The sequence below is a fragment of the Formica exsecta genome, unplaced genomic scaffold (genome assembly GCF_003651465.1).
Source record: "Formica exsecta isolate Colony F162 unplaced genomic scaffold, ASM365146v1 scaffold1, whole genome shotgun sequence".
Classification (NCBI taxonomy): domain Eukaryota; kingdom Metazoa; phylum Arthropoda; class Insecta; order Hymenoptera; family Formicidae; genus Formica; species Formica exsecta.
The window spans coordinates 862161-881274 of NW_021848337.1; the positions used below are offsets into that span (position 1 = coordinate 862161).

Below are 19114 nucleotides of genomic sequence, written 5' to 3' on the forward strand. Positions count from 1 at the left end.
ACGATCCGGCGGGGAGGATTGCGGCGGAATAGCCGAAGGGGATGGCGGTGAGATAAAGGGAGTAAGAGAGAAAGAGAGGTAGGTAGCGGGAGACACAACAGTTATATGGACAGTGGAAATAAGAGGGAATTGACGTGACCTGGGGGGAGGAGGTATTGGGGGATGATTCTTTGTATGTCTCTCTTTCACTCTCTTTCTCTCTCTTTGCGTACCACTGTTTGTCAATACGCGAGCGATATGATCACCAAGTATAATCACCGGCGGACCCGAGAGAGCGCCGGGCTTTCTGTCAATAGAATACTACTTTGTGTGACCTCTCGCGCGCCATCGACCTCCATGTCCCTGCTCCTCTTCCTTCTCTACTCATCCCCGCACATCTCGCCGCTTATATATTGTATCAAACGCATCCGAGCGTCCGCCCTCTGAAACACATCGCATCGCCGTTCGTAAAATCCGTATCGACCACGAAGCCGGTAATATGTGTATACGTATTCAAATACACATACATATATATATATATATACACGGAGATGCATAGAACACGCACGAAAGCCTGTGGAAACTGCGTGAATCGTACCGACGAACAAAAGTGTGTCCTCCGTTCTACATATTTGCGTAACGTATGTTTTTGTTGCCGTTATATGCATGCATCCCCGACTCCATTTGTTTTTTTTTTTTTTTGCTCGCGAGTCTACCTCATGCGCGAGCGGCTACAAAGAGAATCGTACGATAGTATGGCGGCTATTGCGATCGGGATACACGCACATCACGGCTGTGCATGTATACGTATATTAAAACGAGGAAATTGATGACAAAATTATTACTTGTGAGTTTATCAGATAATTACGGTACGTAAACCATCTTGCTACGCATAATTAGCGGTTAATGCTGGTAACGATGTGTTTAATAGTCTGATTAGTTCGCATATCATTAGATATCTCGTTACATATTATATTAACAGAAATAAGTTGTTCGGATCATTCATCGTTTATAAGGGATTGATGAAACGCGATGTGACAGTCACGGAAACCGACTCGATTTGTATGACGAAGTAGAAAATAATTTGGATATGCTAAACAAAAAAATTTCGCGTCTAAAAAAAAAGAATTACTTTTATAATAATTTTATAGAAGATTTAAGAAAAAACAGGACTGTTTGATTGCACGTTGTATACATTTTGCAGACTATCGTTATCGCATATCATTAGTGATTCTCGCTTACAATGTATCCTCCGCTAACGAAGCTTCCGCAAAGTGCGCATTATCACCGCGTCGCATCGTCGATTTTTGCAGAGCGCGATTCGGTCTGCCGTGTTAAACAGGCTAAATGAGCGCGGTCGCGTTTCCGCCTTTGCCTCTTCGTTCGCTTTTTGAGCGAGAGACGCCGACTTACGCGGGCATCCGCGCGCGAACACCTATCTTCCTTCCGTTCAGTTCGCCCCCGCCTGATTCGTCCGGATGGGGGAGGCCGTGCTGCCGCGTCGGTCTGGTCCTGGTGTATCTTTTCGAGCGATCAAAGAATTACCGCACTCGAGTGGCAGGCCGACGGTGTTTGCCGTTTGATCGTCGGGCAACGACGCGTAACTTTGCGTGCCCGTGTTACTTGACGTCGCGCTGCGCTTCAAGATTCGCGATTTAGAAAGTTTGTGCACCACGAAACAAACTTGCAAGCTTTCTCCTCATTCTGAAACAGACAAAATAAATTTATTATACTTACCTAGGAGAGAGGGAAATCTTCTCGAAACAAACAAAAAATTGTATGAAATTGTTACTATACGGAATTTTTATATATTTTAAATTTTTTATATATCAAAAATTTTTTAAAGAAATTATAGATGCAGAAAATAGAAGTGTTATAAAAAGAGGAATATATTATACTCTCGATAAAATATTAACTTTTCATTACAAGATTAACGATAAACTTTGATTGCTAAACTTTAACCGCAATTTATTTTTTTATTTTTTTTATTTTAACATATCTAAATATATTTATAGACAGTTCTATATATATAGTTTATTATAAATTTATTTATTACTGAAATAAATATCAAAGTTATTAAATACGATGTTCGGATAGAGATTTTACAATTTATAATGGCGGATTATCGTTTTCCAATAAAATTTTTCTAAAGTTTACCTGTGCTCACACAGAAATATCCATACGCCAATGTCAGACATGGCGTATTAATCGTTAACATATTAACATATTTTTTATGCCCGCTATCTTCTTTCTATTTCTGTTTTTATTTTGTTTGTTTTCTTTCTATCTCTCGTTATACCGCTTTCCATGTTCCACTAGTCTTTCTTTGTCGTCTGTTCTACTTGTTCCGTTCGCCTCCTCTGATTTGTACATACATTCAATATCTCTTTCGGAGACTACATCCTCGTCATGTCGTGCTAATGCATGTAATTGCAATTAACCTCATTAAATCCGGCCGATGGCACTCTTTCAAATCGCGTTACTCTTTTCCGGTTATCCTGATTTTTGCGTAATCGCTTTTGTAGTAGCTCCAGTCTTTTTCTCTTTCTCTGTATCTTTTCTATATCTTTTTCTTGATCCTTGACGATATTATTAGTTGCTACTGATTTCAAATTGCCTCCAGGACGATAAAGCATTCACAAGAAAAACTAGATATATAATAATACTTCGCAAACCGCATTTTGAAAATTATATAAAAATACCAATATGTACAGATATATATATTTTTATCTTGAAAAAAAAAATACAACACGTTGAAGGATTTACACATAACTGGGAAAATACACGAGTGAATGGCACGACATCCAGGTTGATCCAGGAACTCATATGCGGTTAACGTAAAAATTGAAAATGCCGATGTTGCAATAATTGAAGGTTTCAATCGAGTTTTACTGGCGCCAAAAGCGCACGTTCGGTATGGGATAAAATCGAATTACAGCTTGATAGAAAAAAAGAGAACGACACTCTTGTAACCCAATCGCTGCGTTCTAGGTATCGAAAGCTGATCGGGGACCATCGGCGTAAAACGCGTTCAATCAGCTCCGTACACGTGCATTCGAATACTCGGCATATCGAAAGTAATACTGCACTCCAAAAATCGACGATACGATTACGCGCTCGTATACCGTATGTTTTCGTATTTTTTAACCGTAAATGCAGCGACCCGATCCGTTATTCAACGTTCGATTGAATGACCCTAACAAGACGTAATCTCGTTTTATTTTCCAATACGTTGCTGCATATGGTATCTCTTTTCCACATATAACAGTCTAGATGATCATCGATGTTATTATCAACATAAATGTCAGATATATGTCAGTATCCCAGTATTAATATATGGATTAATACACTGTTTTTCCGATAGTTATATAATCGTCACCGTCGTTAGCCATTTGACGTTTTGGTTGGAGTCGTATACTAATGCCATAGAGACTTTGATTAAGCATTAATTAAATATCCAATTAATGTAAAAATAATACGTCGGAAAATATATAAATATATATAACGGTAATAATTAACTTTGACTAAACGAAAATTAGGATACGGATATGGCATTTTATCTTTAGCTGTAGATATCTCTTTTTCTTCGATACGTTTCGTCGTTCAATATAAATGTCATTGGCGTCATATATTTAGCATAATTATATTTTTACATGATTCTTTCTTATGATTTCTCATTCTCAAATTACGAAAGCTTTTTAATAGCTATTTTCTAAGATTAGAAGTCTTTAGTATTTTAAGTACGTGATGCTAACATCGTAATCATTTGTATTTGTGATGTTAATATTAACAATTCTCAGACTCTCTCTTCTCTTCGCTTTGGTCTGATATAAGATTACAAATTTATCAAATGCATATAATCCACAAGACAATCCATAAAATCATAACTATTAATTTTTAATTGTTTCAATGTGAATTGTATTCTTCATTTTCTGTTCTTCGATTAAAAGCGACATCCATAGCGTTTTTAACGGGACGGTTAAATTCGACCGAGCAAACATTTAAATTACGTGAATTTATTATTAAATACGCATGCTAAAAGCTGTTTTTCTCTTGCGCGTTTCCTTGGGAATTGCTTATATCCTTTTGATATCCCGTTGAGTACTCCTAATCAGGTGACGGCTGTTATATTAATTACGAAATAATTATACCGCCGGACGGCTTTAGAGCTGCACCTTGTGTTAAATGTAAGAAATAGCGAACACTAATGCATCCACAACGTCGTCTGGATCACTCGACTATAGCATTACGCGACCCTCTTACGTGACGCTTTTCTCCTTGGCTGTTGCTGTGTCAGCTTCTCAACCTCTGATTTTTCACCGACAGAGAAAAGAAAGATCTCTCGTAATTATTTTTCTCATTAATGCGCCCCATTGTCCACGCGCGTATAACAGCGGTATCGGTAACTACCGTCTTAATTAAATCCCCACGCGTGAAACGAAGCGTTAATCTAAAAGCGAAATTTCGTGGACGCTTCGTGTTTAATGAGCGCAGTAAGATCAATATAATCATCGCGGATAATAATGTCTATGTTTGAAGAAGAATTGTCGTATAATGAATCGTTATCGCGAGATTATGAAGTAAGAATTATTTTTTCTGGAGTAGAGTAGTTATATGATTCTCTTTGCGATATCATAATTTCGTAACAAGAACAAAAATTTTTACATTGCTAATAATAAAAGAGACGAGTACAAAAACTACCCTCTCGATCGCTCGATAGATAATGCTGTCGTTAGAATGTAATAGAACGCAACAAAAGAACGCAAATCGTGAAACAATAAATGAAATAATTATATACGCCGGTTCCTCTCTTTAGACTCTGTAATTCTCTTTAGAATCTTCGTTGAAAGAGAATGTACCGGAAATATCCGTGGATGATTCGAGCGAATCGTCGCGCCTCCGCAGCCTCCGTCATTCTTATCTAACGTCGGCCCCCACATTGGCGACACGGATTGTTAACTGAATCCGGGAGCCGGCATTGTTCGAGGGTACCGAGCGCGTAACAGTGGCCCATTGTATTCTCTCGGACACATTCGACGGCTTTTCTTTCTCTCTGCCTCCGATAGTTTTTTCTCTCGTTTCGCGACCCGTTACCGTCGCGAATGATTGTCTCTCTCGAGTCTTCATTGCAGCTTCGTAGCTCGCGCGTATTGTTCGCGGCTAGAATTGGTCGAGCGACGCGATCTCCTTATGAAAAGCCTCATCGTCGCGTATTTCGGTTTGCTTCTCGTTGTTTGCGCGTGTCCACTTATCAATGCTATCGGTCTCCTCCGCGAGCGAACAGACGCGCTTTTAAGGCCCAAGCTCGCCTGGGGTTGTGGCGAGCGGATATAATGCGCGTTTCGGCTACGGCTCCGAGAATAGTTCAAAGTAAATACCGTGCTGTGAGAGAGTAGTGCCTTCTAATCTTCTTCTTCTTCTTTCACGGGTGATATTCCGATTGCATTATGACCCAGCTTCAAACAGACGCGGCTTCTCAAGGGTGATATTCCACCGATTGATGTAATACGCGGGGATTGTCATTGATGGTAAGTTTTAGTGTTTGGTTAATTGGTTTGACTCGTGTTTGACCTCGTGAAGCATGACAACAATTGTATGAACCGAGTAAAGCACCGGAGAGTTTTTGGCAATGCGGCATCACGAAATTCTGTGGAGATGCAAACGATTTTTTATATATTAATATAAGAAAAATATATATAAATATATACAAATTGCTTTAAACAAAAATTAAGCGGGTTTATTACAAGATTCTGCGCTGATATAATTGAAGAAAATTTCACATTTAGAAATTATCTAGAATTTTTTCTTAGAATGTTTTTACAAAGATAAAGTAAAAGATATATATTCGTAATTTTTATTACTTTATAATTATCTGCCTAGAATTTAAATTAATTTTTGAACCAACTATTTTCAATCTAGGATCTGCTCTCTCTTTATTACTTTCAAAATATTATTTTAATCGCCGGCGTGAACAAATGCGACTGTCTTCTTCAACTACAATACATCTAAATCTCATCATTATTATTATGCTTATCATTATGCAATCTCTGATATTTACTTAAAATGTTTATTTAAAGTTTACTTATTGATCTGATCCGGAAGCAAGCAATAATCGTAGATCCACAATTTAAACGCATCCACAAATTCACTGTAATGCTTCAGAAACAGAGTAATTGAGCGCGACAATAAGTGGGGATTTCGGCCGCAATATTTGAATCTAGATATATCTCGCAGCGATCGCGAGGACTACAGAATGAAGTGGAAGTAGGTACCCGGCGAGCATTGAGAGTGCGGGTTATACTTGTAACTTGGACGGCGACCCCGTGAGAAGGAGAGAGGGAGAAGAGCAGCCGCGGGCGCTGCAGAGTAGTAAGAATTCTGCCGCGCGCGGATGTGAATGAGCCCCGCAGCTGCCACATTCCTGTGTGCCATCACCGCGATTTCCTTCCATTTTCTTTACCCTCCTCCCCGAATATTCTGCTTATGTTAGGTCTCGCAAAGAAGAAGAGTTCTCTATTAAATTGCGCTCAAATCTCAAGTTTGCTCGAAACGCACTTGGTCGTACGACATAATTTTCATTGTGTAGACGCAATCCTAAACGAGCAAAAATGTATCTTAGATGATCGGAGAATTGCATAAGTATGCAATGTAACTACTGCAAGAGCGACTTTTGACATATCGAATGCACGATATAGTTTATTGTTGAAACTAGGATATATGATAATTATTATATGTAATACAAAATGTATATATTTTATAAAACACAGACGAGATATATCACTGAAATTTATAGTTTCTTAATATCTTTGACTTAATTATTTTACAATACGCACAGATAAACTGCATGAGATATCTGCGAAGATCAATGACCGTACATTAATTAAATGCTCTATATATAGAATATTATTAATGCAACGGCTATGCGCCAGCTCAATTATTCTAATTTCCAATTGAAAGCTTATTTCTAATCGATTTTACCGATATCAATTAATTTTTCCCGCTATTAACTTATCTTTCGTCTCCTTCCGGTTCTAAAAAGATAGAAAGTATCAGACTAAAATTAACTATAACCTGGATGAAACTGTTAAATGAAAAAGATTAGAAACATGTAACGTTTTATTAATCAATAGATCTGTAAAATATAATGATATACTTCTTAGCAACGATATTAACATATCTTGTTGTGAATATTGTCTATAACTTAATTAGCTTATATTTTTAGGGAACAGAGTTAGTGGTAGGGTTTCAGTCTGTGCGTATTTCTGATGTGTCGCGCGCCCCGCGTGTCGTCCAAATCTTTATTTCGGTTCTCACGTTTCGGCGCATGCATGGGAACGCGAGATGCGAGAGTGCAGCGCGAGAGAGCGCCGGGATAAATATTGCACACTCCTGTGAAACGCGCACCGCGCCGTGAAGATACCGATATCAGCTTACGGTATGTACACGCACTGCGTAAACGAGCCGTTTCGGAGCACGCGAGCGTGCAACTTATTCGCTCTCTGATATGGATTCGGGTTGTCTCGCTTTATTATGACGCTAAACGAGCCTAAAAGATACATTCCACGTCGTATTACGTTACAGTGAAAATTGCACATCTAATTAAAGCGTCATAATCATTTAATTAAAGATTAAAAGCGCGCGTCATAAAATATGAATAAAAAATTTCTTTACATTCTTACACGTTTCCATATTTCTATTTATTTTGTACATGTATGTATCGATCGTTAGTTACTAATTAAAATATTTTGCTGCAACTCTTGATATATGCTATTCTTGCAGCTTAATGATTTTTTAATGAAAAACGAATTAATAAACGATTTGTCTTGTGCAATAATGCCTCCGTGACACATAACGTCTTTATGTATCACAAAAGTGTACTGAATAAAAAATAATTAAATATTATATTTTTTTAAATAAATTATATCCATTTTTTATTTAGTACACTTGTAATAATTAAATTCTTGTGCAGCACGGCTGTGATTAGATATAAAAACGTATATAATTCGTAACATAAGATTCGCACTGCACATCAGCACGTGCGTCTTGTATATCTACATAAGATTATTCCGCTAAAATCGTATTCAATAGTATTCATCAATGTGGCATATAATTCTTCCTACGCCTACGCAACAAAGGAGTTGTGAAGAATTCCAGTTAGCCCGAACCAAAAGAACGTCCCCACGATTTATTAATTGCCGTAAAATAACTGGATTCCACATCGTGCATTTTATAATTTTATGTGCATGTCATCTTCTTGGATTCCAAGAATAGTCTTCTATCTTTCATCTGCGAATTTCTCAACATATTATAGTAGATATAACAAAGAAAAGAAGATAATATATAATGGATATAAGGTTGTATATTATCATGGGATAAAAAAATTTAATTAATTTGCATTAAAGTTATGCAAGATCTATTTCCGGGAAGAGATATTCATTGGCAGGAATACTGTTTTATCTAAAAATATGGTATTTCTGAATACTCTTTTTCTCTCTCTCCCTCTCTTTCAATGATATTTCGAAAATAATTTATGTAAATGGCACGAGTTAATTATTATATTTTTTCGGGAAAAACACATTTAAGATTGCAAATATTGATCAATATGATTTCATGGATAATTTTTTTTTAATGCAACTATGAATTTTGTCGAACATTCCTCTTTGACAACAAAAATTTTGCACAATTATATCCACTCGCACAATCGGCGGCTGGCGCAATGGATTAGAATTGCATCGCAAACAGGAGAGGAGAGACGAGGGAGCTGCACCGTGGCACGTGCATCGCGCGCATTATTCTCGTTTCTCGAGTGGTCGGGTCTCGGTCCTCTCTGCAAAGCGAGCGCAGAAGAAAAAAAGCAGGTCGGAATGAACGGGAATGATACGTACGACGAGCGCGTGCAAGACTGAAGAACGAGAGAAGGAAACAAGATCCTTTGTTATGTGTGTATGTGTGTGCGCCATAATATATACATATATATATATATATACAATAATTAATTAAAGTCGACGGAGATTCGAAGTGAACTACTTATTGTACTTACCCCGACTTGAAGAGCGTGACGATTTTATGAGGGGTAAGGTAGAGAGGTATGTACTGTAGTATTGCTTACTCGCGTATTGTAGTAACCCTCGTTGATCTTCTTCCATCTCATCTTGTACTTGTTCTCTTTTTTTCTTTCGTCGCATACGCCACTTTATCGTATTTCGATACCTCTCATCGGGATCATTAACCAATGAAAGTATGAGTTGTGATCGTGCCGATGCCCAGGAAAGCTTGACTTATTAGGAATTAATGATGATAAAACATCAACATTATACATGCGAACATATGCTTACATTTTTTCGCGTCACCGGAGGTAGGATGATTTTAGCCGACGACCGATTCGCTCGACTACGCGACGTTAAAGATCCGTGAGAAAATTAATGCGCTGTATTTGACATATGCGACGAAAACGATATTCCCTCATCTCGCGAGCTAGAAACGTTCACACTGCCGCAGTATAAACCAATCGAGGTGTCGAAATGGTACGATGACAGTGTGCCGCGGTTGTCGGCTGCCATACATTACAGATAGAGGGGTCGCCAAGGGATCTCCTCTCGAGAGGGGTGATCGTTGATGGGAACGCCGACAACCGCGATAGAGACAAAGAGAGCACGTGAAACGGATAGAACGCGTATCCGTGGAACGAAAGAGGACGCGAGAGGAACATATCTGTCTCCGTCGTTGAGAGAATCGAGCCGAAGGAAGCGACGCGAGAAAAGAAGATACGTTGGCAGGAAAGTAAGAGGGAACCGGAGGAGACAGCGGCGCGATTGCCCTCTTGCTTGCTTCAAAGTTGACGGGGGTTGCTTCGGACGCATCCCGACGTTCCCCCGGGGTCCCTGGGGATAGTCTCCTCTCGCACACCACCTCAACTTACCACACACGATCCTCGCGGAAAGAACTCCCGGCGGGCGTAAGAAGCCGAGGACAATAATCCTGCTGACAGCCGGCTCATCGTCGCAGCTTATTTCGATCCCACGGTGGGCGCTGAGCCGCTAAGAGGAGAGCGCTGTCTGCGTCTCGATGGTGTACGCTGTCATACATGTCGTAATATCAAGATTTAATGCCATTAACGCACTCGCGTATCAACGAATCGAAGACTCGTAAATGTATCGGCTGAAACGCTAAGAAGAATACACTGAAGCGTCTTTGTTATCTCTCTATCTATGCGGAAAGATTATTTGCTTGACGTAGAATAAATCTGCAGCAATAGCATCTTATTTTGATCAAAGAAAAGTACCAGACGATTTTAACTATATGGTTATTAGTAATATATTGCAATATATGCACAGAGGTCAAGAGATATTTAGCGTCGTTGTGAGCGAAGAGATAAAGATATCTTCTTAGCAAAAAAAGAATGGTAATATACAAAAATAAAACTGCTTACGCGAAAGTCTAAGATCTTTCAAGTTTAATAAATGCGAAGCTGTGTTTGGTATTTATATGTATGTATTTGCATTCACAGTGAAAATTATTTCATTTTGCGCGGTAAGAGCGCACTGTAAAAGATTTATCTTTATATTTAAGAAGCCGACAAAAAAACTTTAATTCCTTCTTTCTTACTCCCCGGGGGGCTTATGGGGGCCACCCAACGTTTCGATAACGGGACATTCATATGGCTACGGGCTATATGTGTTAATGGCGAGAAATTTACCGTGTTTACGACCGATGGTCGCGTGCATCGCGTACGAATATTGTGCACGGAGAACTTTCATCAATGTTGCATTCGGTATGTAAGTTATCATGAATGTAGAACGGGCGAAGAGGTGAATCGTAAAAGATAGAGGAAGACGTGTCGTCGAGCATCGAGCGAAGGCACTGTGCAGTTTATGGCGACGAAATGCGTTTGCTTATAGAGCATCTTCGACGCCGTTAATGTCGCACCGCGTTCGCGCCGCCCATGAACTGCTAATGATTTCAGATGTAGAACGGGCGAAGAGGTGAATCGTAAAAGATAGAGCATCGAGCGAAGGCACTGTGCAGTTTATGGCGACGAAATGCGTTTGCTTATAGAGCATCTTCGACGCCGTTAATGTCGCACCGCGTTCGCGCCGCCCATGAACTGCTAATGATTTCATGTGCACTGGTTGTCTTACGTTTACGAACTTGTTAAAATGCATGGAGATTCTGACGTGTTTAATTAGCATATCGATCGCTGATAATCGTTACGTTAATTGCTGAGAGAAGAAGTAAATTTATGTATACATATATGACGCAAAGATATTATTTTTTATTCATGAAGAAGATTAAATTATATATCTGACGGTATATATTTCCCAATTGATCATTTATCGATGCAACTATCTTAATCTTTTTCTCGGAAGGAGAATGATTGAACAATGATCTAACTATTGATCAATGAGAAATTAATGGCTGCGTGTTTATACGAGACTTACGACTAATAGAAGCCTTACATAGTTAACTCTATAGGCATTATCACAATTGCTTGCGGAAGCGATGACGCGAGCTGGTTGGAAAAGGGAACAAAGTCGTCTTTGTGATGTTGGATGATCGAGACGCGCGTACGGAAAATATTGCCGGATAGCGCGGGCCGTTCATTCGAATAATATCGGCGAACGATATCGGTGGAGTATACGAGCGAAAGGAATTATTAATATTAGCGCTTTCGCGAGAAACCAACCCCGATGATCGGCCGATTTGTTTATCCGCCGACGTGGAATATCAAAAGGATTAGAGGCGGCGAACAGATAATAAACATCGGCCAATAAAGATAGCCGAAAATAACGTGCTGTGCAACGCGTCTGTGTCTCTACACGCGTCCACCCGAACCGGTCTGATCTATGATTATGGATCCCCGCGAGGTCGATGCGGCAAACTTGTATCTTTTGACGATCGCGCGAAATGTCTGCTCTGCCTTCTGCATAGCCCCGGATAGAAAAATCATATAAACCGTATATGATTTTGCACGATACATTACTGTTTTTTTTTTTTTTTTTTTTTTATTTCCTTACTTTGAATCCTCAATTGTTATAGTTATACCAAAAATAAGGAAAATACTAGAAAAGCAAATTGTGCGAAAATAAATTATATATTTCTTTTATGACAAATAATGTATAACGTAATAATTTATCTGCGCGAAAATTAAATTAAATTTAATAATTGGTTTGATTTAATAGTGAATAGTTGAGAAAACGATAATTCAAGATAGAGTTACATATTTTGAATAAGAAAGTATGTGTAATAATATACTTATATATACATAGTCTACATTTTAAATATCCAAAATAAATATTTCGTACGTATAATTTAAGAGTATAGAGTGTATAACTTATGTAATATTTAATATACATATATAATTTTTGATTTGTGATATTATATATATAATCTAGCTAATCCACATGTAATATATAAAAAAGCAAAGATTATTTTTTACTTGGTTATCTTAGATTACATATGTAATGATAGTTTACATGTAATGATAATGTCCTTGTTTACTCATTACAAATACTTAAATCGAGAGAGGAAACTTGTCATGATACACGTGGCATAATAGGAGTTACGAGGATATAAATAATGCACGTCAACGAGATCTATCAGATTACTACATTGCGAAAGAAACTATAAATACCGCGTGGATTAATATATACAATGTCCTATCAAGAAATATCAATGTTTTAAGAGGAAATGATAATAACAGCTCTATCTCGGTTTAATCTAGAATAGATATAAATCTTTTGAAATGCGCATTATTAATGAATATTTTTTTTTATCGAGAAAAAATTTGCTTTACAAGTCAGAATTTATCATTACAAAATTAATAAAGATCGAGATTTGTAGGATATCTTGTATACGAAAAATCAATTAATGACGCTTATCCCGTCTTATCTGCACGATTTATGACATCGATCTCTGATATTATACTGCCGATCCGATTTTTGCATTATATATTATCATAGTTACCACCACGGTATGGCTTGCGATGAAAGAGACGATGGACGAGAAGACGGCCGCGTATCCACTCGAGATGGACCATCTATACCCCTCCTCTACACTCGAAAAGCAGCCACGAAAATACCGCTTCCGGTTGCCCTAGATTCCCGCAATTCACGGGTCCCTCTTTCTCTCGCTCTCTTTATTCTATCGTTACGGCATCATATGGGACGAGCGCGAATCTCGTTCAAAGCGCTCCAAATAATTGATGTATCCACAGGTCGCCCCTTCTTGTGTGTGTATCGTCGGGGAGATTCCGCGTCTCTCTTTTAAAATTCCATTAAAGAGTGCAGTGGTGTTTTTTTTTTTTTTTTTGTTCCTCGACTTATTGTTTCGCTTGTCGCTTATTGGCCGCGAGAAGGACCGGTTTGTCCTTCTTGTTCTTCTTCTTCATCTTGTTTATCTGCTCCTCTCAATCATTCATTTATGAATTTTATAACGCGATGTATTTTAGTCGATTGCGATAGGATCGATATTTGGAGGGAGGGGGGAGGTGAAGGGCCCTAATCCTATCTACGTGCGCGGGCTGTTTATGTCGAAGTCACTCGCTCTTAGCAGCGCGACGTAATTTTAGACAGTACCCGCAGTGACAGTCCTTATAACGCACGTGAAGTATGAACCACTTCCGGTGGATCTACGTCATCCGGCATGTCCCCTTGCACTCGCACTCCAGTGTGGCTCCGATTCTAAATCTAGACAAGCAAATCTCGTGGCCTTTAGCCCCGCATCTCGCGCGACGCGTGTCGCGCCGATAAAAATCTGCTCTTGTCGCATCGTGACGCAATGTTGCAAAACACATTGTTCGTGTTCGCCGTTGATCAGAATCACGCGAAAATAAATTATTTGATGTTAAATTATTTATTTTTATTTGTTTTACATTGTGTCTTATGCAAATATGATGCTCTCTCTCTCTCGTATGTTCTCTTCAGATTCTGTATCAGATTGATGATGTACGATAGATAATCGGTCGAAGAGCGATTATAGTGGTAGGTAGGTATGTTTCGGTAATTGCGTGGCTAAGTTTAGGCGGTGCAGTTGGCGTCAATGCGAGGATGCATATTCAGAACGGAGCTCCTCATATTCTTATGCTCACTTACTAAACCGCCGCATCGCGTGTGGATGTAAATGTGAATGGAACTTGCTGGCACCCCGCCTGTTTATATTTAGCCACTGTGGGCGGTATAGCTGTCACGGATACGTATCATCGGCATAACTGAACTGTGCAAATGAATAATGAAGTTCCAGTCGCCCTTTCTCCCTCTTTCTCTCTCTCTCTCTCTCTCTCTCTCTTTCTTCTTCTATCCCGCTTCTATGCCGCCTATTATAGGTGCCGTGAACCGAGGACGTTACCCGAATTGGCATTACCCGGTCGCGTCTCATTGTCTCTCACATCAGTGGACAATCTCTTCACGCCACCAAAGCGAACGCGACACATGTGGTCTCAATGAACGCACATGCGTGTACGCTCGCAGGAACATAAACGCACAGTTCGGCAGCCTTTGAGCGGGCTTCGCCGTACCGACGCATCGTAAAAGATTGTAACGTCAACGAATACAGAGAATGGAGAATAGTCATACGATACTCTTAATCCTATAATGACTGCCCTGTTAGTTCCGTGCGGTTTAATGCGACATTAAAACAACATATATACTTGATTCTTTATATTTTTATACGTCAAATGTAATTTTTATAAATTATTAAAAGGAGAAGCGTATGTCTTAGTATAATCAACATTAACAATATAGATACATCTAATATAAATACGCATCGTAATTAATTTCTATTAAAATGTAATTTTGTGATAAAACAGAATTCTCTTCTTTTTGTAATTTCTCGATATATCTCTTGTTCCTCTTTAGATCATAATTTTCATTATAACGTAAAGAAAGAAAAATTAATTTTTAAATTAATCTCGAATAGCATTAGACATTGCTGTACGTTATCTATGCAGTTTCTAATATAACTGAAAAGCGTATTGCATTGTAATCATTTCGCGCGTCAATATCTATTAGAAGATACTGCTTATATATCTATATTCTTTTTCTTATGCTATCGTGTTTAACAATCCGCAAAGGCCAATAAGAAGTATCCGGCAATGGAAAATTGACGCGGAAGATCATGCTTATCATCGCGCGTGCAACGCTGCATGTTTTGCACGGATTTTTATGTCGCACAAACTTACCCTGCAGTTTTTATTCTCGCCACAACTATTTATAAATCGAGTGATTTTTTATGCCGATTCCACGTCTCGATAATAAAACCCCGAGAGTCGTCTCGATTGCAAATCATTTTCCGCGATCCATCGGATGTCGTGAAATTAATAATCGCGGAGAAGGGCGACACGGACGCATCCAGCGTCGCGCGCGCGTGTGACGTCTCAGCTGGTGCACAGGCTGGATGAATAAACGTCTTCCTTATCGTCTAAAATAAACTGCACGTATCTGGATCGTAGCCAGGATGTAGGAAAGTACAATGATATTCGTCGCGTAAATTGTTGCGTTCCTATGGAGAGTAGATTGGACATATTCGCCCATCTAAATCCGTAAGCGGCTTTATTTTACCAAATAAAAAATCATGCTTTAATTCACTATTAATATATAATATATATGCATCGAAACATTCTTGCTGACGATGTATTTGACCGTGATCTGTTCGATTGCGTGTTGTTGTTGCAGCAGACATACGTAATTAGGTTTTTAATATATTATTGATATGTTCACGAGACTTAACATTGTGATATACATATAATATCATATTTAATATCAATAATCTCATATTTAAGACAGCGTTAATAATTTAAGAGATTTGCAAGTACTAAAATAGATATATACATACACACACACACACACATATATATATATATATATATTACGTTTATATACGAGTACCTATGAAAATATGATAGTAATAAAAATTGAAACAAAAATTTTTTAACAAATACTTAATACTAACTAAATACATGAAATAATTGTAATATTTGTTAAGCACCGATTCTCTCTACAATCCACATTATTATAATATCGATAAAAAATTCAAACGCAATGCAACAATATTTTCTTTTTTATCTAATTCAAATAAAAGAAATGAAGCTTATATAAGCTTAGCACAAATAACACTATACATATGATTATAATTTAGCTAAGTTTATATAAATATTAGTAAAAATTAAAAGATAATCTTCTCTGGTGTAACTATTAAGTACTTTCAACTGAAACGTAGACTGACAATGAGACTTCTAGGGAACAACAATCTTAGTCCGCATGTTTACATATTTAATATTTATCAAAATAATTATTGTGCGTTTATGCATTACATTTAAACAATAAACTACTCATCTACAATATTTCTGGATACGCCAAGTTGTTGAGAAATAGTTTCCTCTCACTGCACAATCTGCTCAATTGAAATATCTCTATATTAATACATCGAAAAAATAAATTTTATTCTAGAAACTACATATAATATGGTTTGCATACATTCGATCGAAATATAAAAAAAATGAAACGTATGAGAATTTGAAAAGATCCTTACGACGCATCGAGTTAGCGACATAAAGTGACAAACATACGTCGCATAATTTGTTCCATGCGTCCATTGTCCCGGCAATAGATCCGATGTATTTAATTCGCGCGGACAGACCAGTCGGACTGTCTATCCTCCGTAATAGTTTCGCGAATTTTCGCTATCGTGTTCCTTATTATAAGAGCCGATGCACAGTAGAGTACAGCGTTCCTTTAATTAGTGGTCCGTGTGTCTGTCTTTACAGTCGTATCCCGCTCACATGACGGTCGACTCGCAGAAGCAAATCGAGATGCAGCGGCTGCAAACGGAGCACTTGAAGCGACAGCAAGATCACATCATGCAGCACAACATCCAGGAGTTGCAGGCTCAGATGACAAAGAGCCAGCTGAGCATGTCGGGACCGCAATCGTTGATGTTCCTGCCGTTTCTCGAGCAGCTCAGAGGGCTGCCTGTGCAGTCACCCATGCCTCCGCCGCCAGCAACGTCGACCGCCACCACCGGCAACAAGCACATCAACTCTATTGCCAATGTATGTGACCCGGTGATCGTCGCAATTTTGATTGACCAGTTCCGTATACGTATAACTAGTATTTTATAAAACTACAATATCACATTTTATTTTCGCGACATCGGTCATTTTCAATGTATCTATACGTTTCGGTAAAAAATATGGGGAGAGAATCTCATTTAATTAAAAGAATTTTAAGTCTGATCTTCCCAAAATATGCTCTTGACATTATAATATTCCGACGATATAATAACGATTCGTTAAATGTTATTATGATGTTAAAGACTTTTGTTTCGTTCACAGATGATTAGCAGTCATCGGGAAGGTCCGAGCTGGGCGACCGCGCATCTCGCACAGATGACTACGCAAATGGAGAAGGAATCGCCATCACCGGCGCCGACCTCATCCGCTGTAGCGCCAACGGCCCCGCCACTTCAGGATCTCGATGCACCGTTGAACCTCACCAAACCCAAGTCCACATCCTCAGGCGCCACAGCATCCTCATCGCCCGGCAGTGATTCGCACTCGACAGGTGCCGGAAGTAGCGGCCAGCAGGAGCAGCCGTTGGCGGCCACCGCGCCAAAGCTCTTCCCGCCAGGATTACCGATACCGCGGAATTATCTGCCGACGCTTCCTTACGCCGGTCTGCCGCCGCATCTCAGCACACTATCTTCGCCAAGTAAATGATACATTTATGATCGTTCGCTTTAATCATTAGCGAAAGGGAAATCATAAGCCGGAATTGTTTCCACTGTTAAGCTGCGATGAAAATCGGATATCGTCGTCGAAACGACACGGATATTTCGTGAAATTATTGCTATTTACAACGATTAAATATCTTTAGACATTGCGAGATCTTGTAATGCTACGCCTTCGGAAGTATGTTTGATATTCTCTTCTAATTAAATGTTATCGCTGTTCCGCTAAGCCGGATATGCAACGCGTTCATCCCGCGGAACAAATGCAAATTAGCGGTTACCGTAAATGGATTTCAAGAAAAAAAAAAACACGGTCCATACGCCCCGGAATATTTGCTACGGTTACATGACGGTGGTGACACTTAATCAATTTCGAGCAGACCAGCTGGTTTTCCCGATTGTCCGCGGCCAGAGTTTTTTCCTCGTCGCTCGTTTCGGAGAACCTGTTTCACTTGGCATCTGGTTTTTGTATGAATACCATAATCAACGACGCGTAACGCGGTTCTTCCCGATAAGACCGCGCGACAAGATTTGCACAAGCGAGGAAGGAAAGAAAATCATCAGGATCTTTAGGTCGTCATTGTAACGTCGAGAGCGAATCTCTTCGTGCGTATCAATCGCAGCGCGCCACTTCATCCACGATATATACATGGGATGCTGAAAAACACGGATGAACTTTAGGATTGTATTCAGAAATGTCAAAGAGGTTTTTCACAGACGTTATAGTTCCAAAAACAATTTTTATATTACAAATAATTGAAAATAATAAATTTTTACTTATTCTTTAATCTCAAAAGTGGACTTGAAAAAATTTTTTAAGTCTTAACGTTTTTAATTGATATTCAACATTAAAACTTAAGAAGATGTTTAAAAAAATAGCGTCAAATAAAATTATCACCGAACACGAAATCGACCTTAAATCTCATCGAATATACAAAATCCGAGTATCGTATAGTTTCTCAACATCTTGCACGTCTCAAAAGACCGTAACTTCTCCGATTGTGTCTTCATTGCCCATCTTTCACCTCGTTCCTTCGATGACCCGTTACAGTGGGCAAAGTAATGGCCAAAGACGAGACCGGCGGAGCGGGTGGATCCGTGGCCGCCGCTGCGGTTGCGGCCGTGGAAAAGCACTTTGCGATGCACGGGCTCTACGGATTACCGCCAAATGCAGGTGCGATGCCACCGTCGACCCAGACTCAAAGACCGATCAAACATTCTGGTTCTCGGGAGGAGACGCCCCAGGAGGAGCAGGACTTTCTCTCGACGCCTCACAGTAAGTGAATATATTAGGATGAAGGAGCGTCACGTTAGTCGAATGTGCATTATAAAAAAGATTGTTTAATTTTAATATATAATATATCGAATTTTAGACATAAATTTTCTTTGACAAGTATACATATATATATATATA

The 19114-nt window shown here is 39.0% G+C and overlaps 1 protein-coding gene across 1 annotated transcript in view; it reads left to right on the forward strand.

The window, feature by feature from the left end:
* The window catches only part of LOC115246056 (transcription factor SOX-5), a 51401-nt gene that overhangs the window by 29338 nt on the left and 2949 nt on the right, over window positions 1–19114 (forward strand). The window contains exons 4-6 of the mRNA XM_029824646.1: window positions 16739–17023; window positions 17306–17681; window positions 18752–18976. Coding sequence (XP_029680506.1) covers window positions 16739–17023; window positions 17306–17681; window positions 18752–18976 — 886 coding nt within the window. The remainder of the gene's footprint in view (window positions 1–16738; window positions 17024–17305; window positions 17682–18751; window positions 18977–19114) is intronic.